The sequence below is a fragment of the Paralichthys olivaceus genome, chromosome 6 (genome assembly GCF_024713975.1).
Source record: "Paralichthys olivaceus isolate ysfri-2021 chromosome 6, ASM2471397v2, whole genome shotgun sequence".
Lineage (NCBI taxonomy): Eukaryota > Metazoa > Chordata > Actinopteri > Pleuronectiformes > Paralichthyidae > Paralichthys > Paralichthys olivaceus.
Genome location: NC_091098.1, coordinates 26641065 through 26654192, shown reverse-complemented (window position 1 = coordinate 26654192; position 13128 = coordinate 26641065). Strand labels below are relative to the sequence as shown.

At 44.7% G+C, this 13128-nt stretch overlaps 2 protein-coding genes and 1 long non-coding RNA gene across 6 annotated transcripts in view; 1 reads left to right on the top strand and 2 right to left on the bottom strand.

Moving 5' to 3' along the window:
• The window catches only part of LOC138410624 (uncharacterized), a 1621-nt gene extending 1046 nt beyond the window's left edge, over positions 1-575 (bottom strand). The window contains exon 1 of the long non-coding RNA XR_011243324.1: positions 439-575. This is a non-coding gene — a long non-coding RNA (uncharacterized lncRNA). The remainder of the gene's footprint in view (positions 1-438) is intronic.
• Positions 555-9245, top strand: tfe3a (transcription factor binding to IGHM enhancer 3a). The gene is made up of 11 exons (XM_020108842.2): positions 555-688; positions 1951-2049; positions 2179-2250; positions 2468-2630; positions 2719-2916; positions 3017-3115; positions 5421-5541; positions 6486-6542; positions 6619-6694; positions 6786-6933; positions 7158-9245. Exons 1-11 carry the CDS (start codon positions 558-560, stop codon positions 7524-7526), a joined length of 1533 nt encoding a protein of 510 aa, XP_019964401.2. The 5' UTR covers positions 555-557; the 3' UTR covers positions 7527-9245.
• LOC138410621 (myoD family inhibitor domain-containing protein) lies at positions 8439-13128 on the bottom strand. Of its 4 annotated transcripts, none has more exons than XM_069527584.1 (5): positions 12990-13128; positions 12279-12403; positions 11777-11914; positions 11509-11703; positions 8439-10231 (listed from the first exon to the last, which is right to left on the bottom strand). In XM_069527584.1, the coding sequence occupies exons 2-5, from the start codon at positions 12397-12399 to the stop codon at positions 9954-9956; spliced, it is 732 nt and encodes a 243-aa protein (XP_069383685.1). In that variant the 5' UTR covers positions 12400-12403; positions 12990-13128; the 3' UTR covers positions 8439-9953. The 4 variants fall into 4 exon arrangements, with proteins under 4 accessions (XP_069383685.1, XP_069383683.1, XP_069383684.1 ...); XM_069527582.1 differs by having other exon boundaries at positions 11509-11727; positions 12990-13098; XM_069527583.1 differs by having other exon boundaries at positions 11509-11727; positions 12279-12400; positions 12990-13091.

Here is a 13128-nt window from a genome sequence, read left to right as displayed (position 1 = left end):
TCAACAGGATCCAGTTCAGAGGATCAACAGGATCCAGATCAACAGGATCCAGTTCAGAGGATCAACAGGATCCAGATCAACAGGATCCAGATCAGATGTTTTCGTTGAATTCAGAATGAAAGTGACATTTGACTGTCTGTGACGTCATCTGTCTGATGAAACACCGCCCTCCCTGATTGGTCGGCTCTCCTGTCACTCTGAGGACAGCCGATCAGCTGGAGTGACGTCACCCCCGCCCCCCCACTCCAAACTTCCCGTAAACTCACGGACCAAAACAAACAAGATGGCCGCCCCGCCTCCGCAGCAGCCACTCATTGGCTGCCAGAGGATTCTGCCTCATTCCTATTGGTCAGCGGTGAGCAGGGCGGAAGATGATTGGTCAGTGTGTGTGTGTGTGTGTGTGTGGGTGCGCGCGCGTGCGTTGTGGCGGACTTGTACCTGAGGCTGGACCCGGTTCTGGTTCGGCTCCTGCTCCGGCTCGGACTGACTGTGTCTGGATCCTCCGGTGGATCAGTCCGGACTTATCCCGCCGAGTCGTCTCTTCTGCCTCCGGAGCGATGTCAGGTGTCACCTCGGACCAGGTCCTGAGCCGAACCGGAGCCGAGCCGGAGCGGCAGGAGGCCGGGATCCTGCAGCCGCAGACCGTGTTCGTCATCCTGGACTCCGCTGAAACACTCGACCTGCTCCGGTGAGTCCGGAAGTTCTTGGACTTTCCGTTATTTCTGCTGCGCTGAGCATCTGGAACCAGACTCCGTTCAAGAATCTGAACTTTTAAAGGATGAGTGTCTCCGCAGCTCAAAGACTCGTGTCCTCACCAGGACGGACACCATGGTTCACATGTTCGGTTGTTTCTGCTCGAATCGGCTCATAAAACTTCCAACATTCTGCTTTATTCTGAATATGTCAAGTGAAAATAACTCTTCATTATTAATTAACAAGAAAACCACTTGATATTAAATTTCAATTGATTGATGAGTGAAAATAAATCAGAAAAGAACTTTGATGAAGTACCGACATGTTGGACAGAGAGGAGCTGATTCATGTGAAGATGATGAAGAGTCAGTTCTTCATCTTGAAACAAACCTGAAAGTGAAAGTGACTTTTATTTTATAACATTTAAATTAAAACACTTTGATGAGACAAAGTGATGAATGAGTCTGGTGGTTGTTGATGTTACTGTTTGAACTTTGACCTCTGATCCTCTTTTCCTGGACTGCAATGAGTCATGCAAGATTAACACACACACACACACACACACACACACACACACACACACACACACACACACACACACTGGTCTCACTGCAGTTTTGAGGCATGTTCCCACAAAACATGCTGGGAGGTATTTTCCCAGTGGAAAAAGCCAGACGAGACTTGTCCTCATCAATGCTGCTCCACCACCACACCCTGCTCACAAACACCCCCCCCCCCCCCCCCCCCCCCAATACACACACACACACACAAACACACACACAAACAAACACAGTGTTGAGTTCAGCCAGATGTTTTTGTATCTTGAGTTTCCAGATGTTTTAACTGCTTCATGTTTTACAGTGTTGAGCTGAGGCTCCTCACATTCTCCTTTTGTTTTCCACTGATCACAGCCAGCTGTCAAACACATGACTCAGCAGCTGTTTAAAGTGTTTTTCCTGGAAGCTTCATTATTCGTGCAGCTCCGACGACCTCACAGTCAAAACTCAGGGAAGATATCCAGATGTTACCGCACCATGTGATCGCGTGGTGTGACGTTTACTGTGACGTGGTCAGTAAACAGGAAGCTATGGTAGTGTGATCACTTGAGTGAGGTGGTTGTGGTTATTATCAGAATAATAACCAAGAAGAATCATTAATCTATAACTGACAGAGTTCAGTTGGTACCAGTGCTGACAAACGCTGTGATGTCAGAACCTCTGAGGTCACAATCTGATTGGTTCTGTCTCCGTCTGTCAGGGTGGAGTCTGGGATTGTCGCTGACATCGAGGTTGACAGTTTGTTACCTTCAGGCTGCGATGCCTTCTACGAGATCAAGAGTCAGCCAATCAGCATCAGGTTACTAACACACACACACACACACACACACACACACACACACACACACACACACACACGTCTCTGAATCAGTTCAAAACGATGTCATATTATCACAGATGATGTCATAATCTTTTCTTTTCTCTTCAGTACATCAGCAGGAGCTTCCTCCTCTTCCTTATCATCATCATCATCCTCGCTGATGTCAGTGATGTCATCCAGGTATCACGCAGACACACACACACACACACACACACACACACACACACACACACACACACACACACACACTTCTTTACTGTCTGTTTCTCTCCTATGAAATAATGACAAGTTGCACTTCCTCTCATCCTCCTCTCATCCTCCTCTCATCCTCCTCTCATCCTCCTCTCATCCTCCTCTCATCCTCCTCTCATCCTTCTCTCCTCCTCTCCTCCTGCAGGGTGTTGATGCGTCAGGACCTGATGCGTCAGCAGACTCTGGAGGCGGAGCTTAAGGAGGCGCAGCAGCATCATCATCAGTTCCGATCCTCTGACGCCTCATCGCCTGTCTCTGTGTCGTCCTCCTGCAAACCTCCTGCTCAGGTTCCAGTGGAGGTGCTAAAGGTAGGAGGAGGAGGAGGAGGAGGTGAAAACAGGCTGTTACTGTAAAATATCCTACATTTCCCCTAATGCACCTGTGTCCGCCCCTCAGGTGCAGACTCACCTGGAGAACCCGACCAGGTATCACATCCAGCAGGCTCAGAGGCAGCAGGTGCGTCAGTATCTCTCCACCACCCAGACAACCTTCGCCCCCAAGACAGCCAATCAGACGCCATCTGAACTGTCATCAAGCCACTCCCCCCAGCTGGGCTGCGGCCCCGGACTGCAGCTCGGAGATGGCACACAGGAAGTAAGAATTATACTGTAAATATACACGACTGAACAGGAAGTAACACATAAATACACAATATATACAAACCTCGTTTTTTTCCTCTGATTGGTTCATCAAGGTGGAAGAGACCGTCATTAATGACATCATCAGTCTAGAATCGAGCCTCAATGATGAATTTCTGACGCTGATTGATTCTGGACTACAGATCGCCAACACGGTAACACGCATGTACACACACGTGAACACACTAACGTGCACTCCAATTAAAGATAATTGAAAACTGTTTCAAACTGGATTCAATCTGGATTGAAACCACTTTGTAACTAGAGTAAAACTGGACTAAAGATGGATTCAATCTGGTTTGAAACAGGATTAAAACTCAATTTAGGCTTGAAACTGGATTGAGTCTAGAATAAGGCTGGATTAAATATGGTTTGAAACTTGATTAGGGATGGATTAAAATTTGATAAAGTCTGGATTAAAACTAGATCTAAAATGGTTTACATCTGTTTTGAAACTGGTTTGAATCTGGAATGAGTCTGGATTAAATCAGGTTTGAAACTGATTAAAATTGATTAAGGCTGGAATAAAAACTGGATAAACAAAGCAGATCCGTGCTGAGTTTCTGCTGCAGCAGTGTGTGTGTGTGTGTGTGTGTGTGTGTGTGTGTGTGTGTGTGTGTGTGTGTGTGTGTGTGTGTGTGTGTGTGTGTGTGTGTGTGTGTGTGTGTGTGTGTGTGTGTGTGTGTGTGTGTGTGTGTGTGAGGCTGATAATGAAACTCACTGGGAGGGTTTTTAGTTTTTTTCTTAAAGAGACGTTTCCTCATTTTTCAACAGTCGAGCAAGAGAAAGGGAAGCTGCTCAGCCTGACTGTGTGTGTGAGTGTGTGTGTGTATTACTGAGTGCATGTGTTCATGTGTGTATGTCTGTGAATGTGTGTTAGTGTGAAATCAAAAATGAGGATTTTAGTTCTACTGCCAGACCATGAGAAGAGGAGGATTAAATCGGAGGTAAAATGTTTATCTTGTTGTTTCAGGTCAGTTTGAGCTGTGACCTCTGACCTCTGTGGAGAGAAGTGAAGTTAAATAACGTATCGTCAGCAGAATCTACTTTCTAAAGTGATCAGAACTCCTGTCAGAGTTGTACTGATGGTTACAGGATGTTATTGGATCAGTGTTATTGATGCATTAACGTGTGAACAGTAACAGTTGAATGGACAGAAACTGACGAGTCGAGCTGCTTCACTCAGCTTCAGGTTTCCAGTCACGACAGAATGATATAAAAATGTTTTCAGTCTAAACTCTGACACAAACATTTCTAATGGAAATGTAAAAACATAGAACTGCTGCCCTGCTGCAGAGTGAGCAACTGAAGACAAAAGCTAGTGGGTTTAGTTTTATCTCTTTTCTTACTCGCAGCGTTATCTATTCAGACACTTGTCTTCTTGCATTTACCCCCCCCCCCCCCCCTTTGATATTTTTATGCTTTATTCTTTTTGAGTCTTTGTTATTATAACTACAGAAAAATCCTGAAAGAGAATTTTCTTAAGAATCAATAAAGTTAAAACTTATTTTGAAACTGAGGATAACAGAAATTTGGGTTTTAACTTTTAGACTCATCATGTATTTAGACGAAACTGTGACGCTGCGATAAACTTTCAGTTAACCCGCGTTAACAGACGCCCAGTGTTCACGGCCCTGTGTCTGCAAAAGATTTATCATGAGTTTACATGATCCTGTTTAAATCTAATTTAAGTCTTAATCACATGGTGGCGCCAGAGAGCATGGGTAGAGGAGCAGAGAAAGATATTCATGCCTCAATAAATAAATATGTTCATAGTTCAAATAACTGATGATATTTAGTTCCTGATTAGAGATCTGTGTGTTTGTTTTGTTTAATTTTATATAAAAAAAAATCTCATTTTTAACAGTTTCAGTACTTTAATCATTTATTATGGTTTATTGAAATAATGGAGACACTGGAGGAACATTTCTACTGCAGAGGTCAGAGGACTGGAATGGAACATCAATCCACAATGAATAAAACAAATATGTGACGTAAAATTACAGAAACACCGAAACACAGAGATGTCAGTGAATCTGTGGTTTCCCTGTAAGTCCTGTTCAGTGTGTGTGTGTGTGTGTGTGTGTGTGTGTGTGTGTGTGTGTGTGTGTGAGTGTGTGTGTGTGTGTGTGTGTGTGTGTGTGTGTGTGTGTGTGTGTGTGCGTGCGTGCGTGCGTGCGTGCGTGCGTGCGAGCAGGACGCAGCTCATTTCTTGTTCGATCAGCAGATTCCACTGAGCAACATGAACTGACCTCAGATCAGAGCTGCTTCACAAACAAATACTCTGAAAACTAGTTTCATTCAAAAAACGCTGATATTATTTGTCTTCATGATGATTCTGAAGAGAAGAAGTTGATACGTCTGATGAACTGATCACATGAGGGTTACACAACATCATCTCAGCTGATCGTATCAATACTTCAGAGACGCTGACTCTGTGTCTTCATTGGTTCGTTTCAGTTGCCTGTCTCTGGGACGATGCTGGACGTGTACGGCAACAATGGAGGGATGGCCACACCTGCCATCACCATTAGCAACAGTTGCCCAGCGGAGCTTCACGCCATCAAGACCGAGCTGATCGGTGAGTGAGCGACGCCGTGAAGCGACGCCGTCTGCACAGTTTAACTGATCGAACAGTGAAAGTTTGCAGAGCTGGCTTCTCATTGGCTCACACCAGTTCCGATGTCACAGCGCAGAGAGAGAAAACCCCCCCCCACCGTGTTTCCCTGTTTTCTGCTGCAAAATCTGTTCTTCTTCATTTTGATGAGTCAACACCACGACTTCCTGTGGACGAACACACGCACACACACACACACACACACACTCACACACACACACACACACACACACACACACACACACACACTCACACACTCACACTCACCGTCAGCATCCAGTCGTATTTTTCCACATCATCAGTTCCCACTTCCCGTCCAGTCAACATGAACGTCTGCTTCAACAGAAACAGCAGTTTGTCATTTTCAAGTTTCTGTGACTGAACTTTTAAAAATCTTTTCTCTCTTGAAAACAAAACTACAAACTAAATAAATTCACTAACATCAAACATGTGAAACGTTTATTACACAACAAAGAAGAAACTGAAGCTTGATGAAACTGTTTAAACTGAAGTTCCACCTACGAGAGTTTTCGTCACATCACATGGTCTTCATCAACATACGGACATGGACTCATGTTCAGGACGTTAAAGTCATTGTCGTCTTCAAACCGACAAAATAAAGTTAAGTCGTAAAAAACTGAAATAGTGAGCGGACCCACAGTGTTGACAAATCAGACAATTTAAAATGTTTCTGTTTGACCTTCATTAAAAGTTGTTCCCACATTTCAAAGTGTTACGAAAAACCGGTGATTCCAACGCAGCTGCTTCATTTGGTCCGAGGTCGTGAATCCAGATTTCCTTTCTCTTCAAATGTGAAATGTTTTTATTTCTCCACAACGGCGACACCTAGTGGCGAGAAGGGGAGGGACAGTAGTTCTAATATAAATATGTTCAATCTGTTGTTGTAGATGTGGAGACAAAAACTCTGATCAAAGAGAGACAGAAGAAGGACAACCACAACCTCAGTGAGTTCTGATGAGCGCTGCAATAAAGACCGAGTGATGATAATAAATAATACTAATAATAAAGTTTCTGTTCCAGTCGAGAGGAGGAGGAGGTTCAACATCAACGACCGCATCAAAGAACTCGGAGCGCTGATCCCCAAATCCACCGACCTGTCAGTAAACACATACAAACCACCCCGTACGTCTCATTGTGCTCGTTAGTGTTGTGTGTTAACGAGGCGTGGCCTGTGATTGGTTGATCAGGGAGACGAGGTGGAACAAAGGGACCATCCTGAGGGCGTCGGTGGATTACATCCGCAAACTGCAGAAAGAACAGCAGAGGGCGCGAGAGATGGAGGAGAGACAGAAGAGGCTGGAGAACGCCAACCACTCGCTGCTGCTCCGCATTCAGGTGAGGAGGGGGGAGGAGCTTCAGTGATGGACGCCATGTATTTCTCCCTCTGTGTGATCGAGAGGAGGATGTGGTGTGAGCTGGACGGAGATCAGATCTCAGCGTGTTGATGTCAGCTGTGAACAGATCACACCTGGATACAGATGTGTTGGAGGGGGTGTGACGAGGGTCTCTAACGTTTGAACTCTGACGTGAAGTTTAGTGAATTATCTTCTTTGTTGTAGGAGCTGGAGCTTCAGGCTCGTCTCCATGGCCTCACCTCCTCCTCTTCCCCGCCTCCCCCCGCCTCCTCCTCTTCTACTCTTCTTTCCCCCACTCTGCCTCACCCCTTCTCCTCCTCCCTGGCGGCTCCCTCCCTGGGTCTGGACACCCTGAGCTTCGTTGAGCTGGACGAGCCTCGGGGAGCCTCCACTGTCTTCTCTGCAGACCTGATGGCGGACGTGGGCCTGACGGAGCTCCACAGCCTGGGAGACATCCTGATGCAGGAGGGGGGAGGAGGGGGAGGAGAGGTGATGTCTGACCCCCTGCTGTCCTGTGGAGCCTCTAAGAGCAGCAGCAGGAGGAGCAGCTTCAGCATGGACGAGGACCTCTGATGACATCATCATGCACGCAGGGATCTTATTGGCCAGAGGCAGGACTCAGACCAGAGATTTTTTTTAATTTTAATTTTTTTAATAGAAATATTATTCATCAAAATCAACAGAATATAAAAGTGATGTCACAGGGAGCCAATGTTTCCTACAGTGTTACCATGGTAACCACTGTGAGTCTGTCAGTTTCACACGCGTTTCCATGGTACTCTCTCTGTGTGTGTGTGTGTGTGTGTGTGTGTGTGTGTGTGTGTGTGTGTGTGTGTGTGTGTGTGTGTGTGTGTGTGAGGGTGAAACAGTGTCACTGTGCTATCCAGGAAGTCTCTCATTACCAGATTACCCATGATAACCGATATGTCCTCCAGCATCACTTAGATAACCATGGTAACCACTGTGTCTTCCAGTGCTCCCATCGTCACCAGTGTGTGTTTTCCAATGTCACCATGGCGACAGCTGTGCTGCCTCATCCTCCGTCAACATCAGCCCAGAAACAGAGCAGAAGCTAATCGTCCATTACTGAAATAACTGATCATTGGAGCAGCAGCTGATCAATAACTGGTCGATAACAGTTCAAATGAAATCTGTTTTCAGTTTCAGATAAAGAAAACGTTTCATCAGTGACAAAGAAGTTTAGAAATGTTTGCATCAGGTTAAACTGTGTTCTGATAGGTTCACGTCAGAAGCTGGTTCCTTTAAAAGAACGACGCACCAGCGAAAGAAACAAAAACTGATCCCTGAAAAAAATAACCAGAAATAAAAATGTACAAAGTCAGATGAAGTTGACAACAATGAATATAAATATTCATGTGTGAATGATAAAGTCAAAATTAATTATTTGATACAAAGTCAAAGTTCTGACTTGTGGCTGAGAAAAAGGTCAGATCATATTTTTTTCTCTCCCCGGCTGCAGTGAAGTTTTTTTTTTTTTTTCACAAATCGATTTTATTTCCAGAAAATCTTTTAAATGAGATCTATGTACATTCCTGCTACCAAGCTAACGTTAGCTCACGTTAGCATTTGCAGCTGTTTACTCACCAACTGTTTTCTTCTACTGGAGTTAGCATGCTAACCAGTTTAGCTGTTGTTATTGGTTAGACTTTAAACACAATAATGGCTGAAGTACACAGCTAATGCTAGCATTAGCTTTGTGCTGATGTCATTCAGAATCTTCCACATGTGGCACAGATTCCTGTAGCCACGCCTCCATCTGTGACATCACAGCAGGCGTCTCACCTGTTCAGGACTCAGGAGCTTCTGCTGCAGAATCTAGAATCACAGTGTTGGAGACAGGAAACGTTGCTGGACGTTTAATGGACGTCAGATAAAACACCTCTTATAGTAATATTACAGCAGAGTTCATCCTCATTCAGGAGCGAAGCTTCGTCCACATTTATTATGATCAACTTACAGAATTAGTTTAAAAAAATGTTTTATCAAATCAATTTACATTTAATAGACCAAAGGTCCAGATTTCTGTGACATTTCAAATAAATGCAGCTGAATTGACAGTTTGGACCCAGTGATGTCACTGAGCAGCACAAACCTGAATCAGCCATAAACATGCCTGTGATGTAGCTCCGGTTACCATAGTAACGACAGCTTGTGACTCAGCTGTCAGTCACGAAGAAGGGATTCATTTCATCTGTGATGTTCATGTAAATGTCTGTAGCCTCAGTTTTTATAGATCAAACTTTTATATAGAAATAAATTCAATTACAATCATTTTGATTGTGTGTGTGTGTGTGTGTGTTTCCTCAGGCAGATCACATTTCATCAGTTTGAACACCAGGGGGCAGTATCAGCACTTAAATCTCTGTCTGTGACACTGATCTGTGCTGTTTGTGTTTGATGTTGCTCTTCCCAGAGATCAGAGGTCAGGTGGAGTTGTCATCACAGTGATTTCCTGTTTCCTGTTTGGATGTCCTGGCACATAGTTTCAACAAACACACACTTCCTGTGCCAGCAGGACCCACTTCCTGTCCCACCCAGCCCCGCCCCCCCCTGAGCTGTCAGTCAGGTTTACTTCGTCCTGGCGCGTTTTCACAGCTCAGAGCTGCGTTACTCCACAAGTAGTAGTCAGAGAGTAATCTGATTACATGTACTCACATGACACTGGCACATGTTGACGTGCACATCGTAGCTTTAACTTTCGTCGTCATAATAATACGAATTATTTCAAACATGAGGAAGTCACAGTGAGGACACGGGTCCACACTGAGACGCCATCACAGTGAGGACACGGGTCCACACTGAGACGCCATCACAGTGAGGACACGGGTCCACACTGAGACGCCATCACAGAGACCATCATGTCCATCATGTGACATGAACGATCATGATGTCATCAGAGTTATGATGTCATCAGCCATCCTGGTCTGGTTCAGTTTCTCTTTGTGACTTCATCTTGACGTCTGTCTCTGATTGGCTGCTCTACGAGGGGAAGCAGATGGAGCAGCACTCCAGACAGATCTCCATGCAGTCGGACGAGCCACAGCAGTCCTCCAGTATCCCACAATCCAACACGGCTTGACAGGCCTCCTCCGTACAGGCCGCCTCCCCCGCCGCCTCTACGCAGCAGCAGCAGCAACCATCAGCGGCGTTGCAACACCCGGCCCCGCCCACTCCACATGCTAGACAGTCCCCCACAGCAAAACACATGGACAGCATCTCGCAGAATAGACAGGCCAGGAGACAGTGAACGCAACAGTCTGTGGAGACAGAGACACAGAATGAGACAGACTAGGAGACAGTGAACGCAACAGTCTGTAGAGACAGAGACAGTGAACGCATCAGTCTGTAGAGACAGAGACAGACCAGGGGACAGTGAACACATCAGTCTGTAGAGACAGAGACAGACCAGGGGACAGTGAACACATCAGTCTGTAGAGACAGAGACAGACCAGGGGACAGTGAACACATTAGTTGATGTTTGAACAGGAGGGAGGAGTCGACGGACTGTGAGTGTCTGACAGAGATAAACAGAATGTTCCAGAAGATAAACTGACATGTGTCTGTAACTGTCTGTCATCATCAACTATCAACTAGTGGACATGTTAACACTCCTTCGTCTGTGTCAGAACTTTTCTTCTGCATAAAAACTTTAAACAGTGATTCACATGTTCGACACAGTTTTTTCTCATCAATTATTTTGTTGACTCTGTTTCACGTCTGTCCGTCCTGAGAGATGAATCCTCTGACTCTGACGTTTCTTCGAGTCTTGTTGAACGTTTAGTTTGTTTCCCCTGGATCTTGTTGAGGGTTCAGAACAGAGGATGTTGCACTTTGTTAAAGGTCCAGTTTGTAGAATTTTTTGACATCTAGTGTTAAAATTTCATGCTGCAGCTGAACACCCCTCCCCTCCCCCTCTCCTTCCAAACATGACAGAGAACCTGTGGAAGCTTCAGTTTTCATAAAAACTCAAACGGTTTTAGTTTGTTCAGTCTGGACTAATGTAAAAAACATGGCGGCCTCCGTAGAGAGGTTCCCCTCCATGTAAATATAAAGTGTTTAAATATAAATGGTATTTTCTGGGGTAAAGAAAACTACAATTCAACAATTTCGATGAAACAAACTATTGAAAACATCATGAGGATTATTCTACACTAGATTTCTGACAATAGATCCTTTCACCTGAATCTGACACTGGAGCTTTAAGTCGAGATTCAGAATTGTGGACTGTACAAATAAAATGTGATTGGTTGATTGATTCCGGGTCTTTCGGTGTGGACGAGCTGTAAACAACAACACTGATCTTTCCACAGCTTGTAACCACAGGGGGCACTGTTGTGTGGACGACATTACCTCCGCTGAGGAGGTTGTTCGTGTGAAAACATCGACTGAGTTATATTCTAGTTGACTCCTCCCACAGTCCCAGCGACGATGGTCCGGGTCCTCAGGGCGCCGCAGCAGAACCTGGACCAGTGTCCTGGAGTCGACCACACAACCACATGACCACACAACTACAGACTGAAGCTGATTGGCTCACCATCTCCAGCGACCTCCTTGATGTGGGCAGCATCGCTCTTTATGGAGGCGTGGCTTTTAGTGGAGGACAGACGCTTTTGACTGGTGCTCTGACGATGATGATGATGATCAAGGCTGCAGCTGTGTCTGTTATAGGTGGATGATGGAGGAGGAGGAGCGCGGACAGGACCAGGAGACACTGATGACTTGTCCACACCTGAGACACAGAGAGATGACATCACTGTGAGGACAGGTGACATCACAGGCGACATGGCGGCTCACGAGGTTACCTTTCGGTTTGCGGGGAGCTGAGGTGGGGTGGGAGGGCAGCAACTGAGAGACGTCAATGGTGGAGGAGCTGCCTGTCAAAGAGTCATCGCTGAGGTCACCAAATTCTGACCTATCAGAGAGAGGGGGCGGGGCCTCCTCTGCACAGAAAGGATGTTTAAAGATGAGCGTCATGTAATTAAGTACGACTCCTAAACAAACAGCCAATCACACAGCTTCAGATCACACGGTTCAGAAAACTGATTCTAGAGGTCGGATTCCAGTTCAGTTACCATGGCAACACGCTCATCTTTTACATTTATAGTTATAAATGAATCGGATAATAAACATGTTAATTACATTTATTGATAATGAACTCTGAGTATTCCACTGTCGTCACGGTGAACTGTGACCTCTGACCCAGATCTCTCCTGAGCCAGAGGTCACGTGACCTTCAGGTTGTTCCGTCCTTCCTGCAAGTCTCAGCTCATCAGAGACATGATGACATCACGATCACTGTCTCACCTGTGTCGTGATGCGGCAGCGTCCCATTTGCTGTTGGCTGACTCAAGACGCATTGCGATTGGTTTGGGTTCTGACTGACTCCGCCCTCAGTGAAGTCGGAGCGGTGTGATGTCACTTCCATCCTGCTGATGTAACGTGATTATAAAAATGAATTAGTGGAAATTACCTGAGAACATTTACTTCACTAGATACATTTTAATGTTCTGAGTACTGACGTCGGATCGTTTACGTATTAATCAATCGATCAATTGATGAATTAACTCATCACATCAGCTGCAACAACATTTATTTAATATGTTATCAGCTTTTTATTATTAATAATAATAATGATGATGATAAACACATTATTCTGTACATCACCGGAACTTAACTTTCAGTAGAAGGTCTGAGTACTTGTACTAATATAATAAAAACAATAATATTCAGTTGTGTTTTACAGCTGTTGACACAATAATAATTATGATGGTAATAATAGCAAATTTGTTTGTTTAAGCTTTAAATTATAAAATTATTTTATAAAAAAATCTAATAAAGTGAAAAGACTGAATTTGAGTTATGATAATAAATTAATTTACTGTGGTTATGATTCATTAATGTGAATTAAACTGATCAATGTTCAGATCAGTTAGAAAAACTAATTGAGTCTGAGTCACATTAAGAAACTTTTTCAAATTATTTTCAGAATAAACGAAGAAACAAAAAGAATCAAACCTTGTTCTTCTTTCTTTCTTTCTCTCTCTCTTCTTCTTCTTTGTCTCTTTTCTCTTCTCTCTCTAATAAACACTTTGCGGTGTAGTCCAGAGCGCGCGCATGCGTGTAACCGCCTCCTCCGCTTCCTTTAAAGAGACAC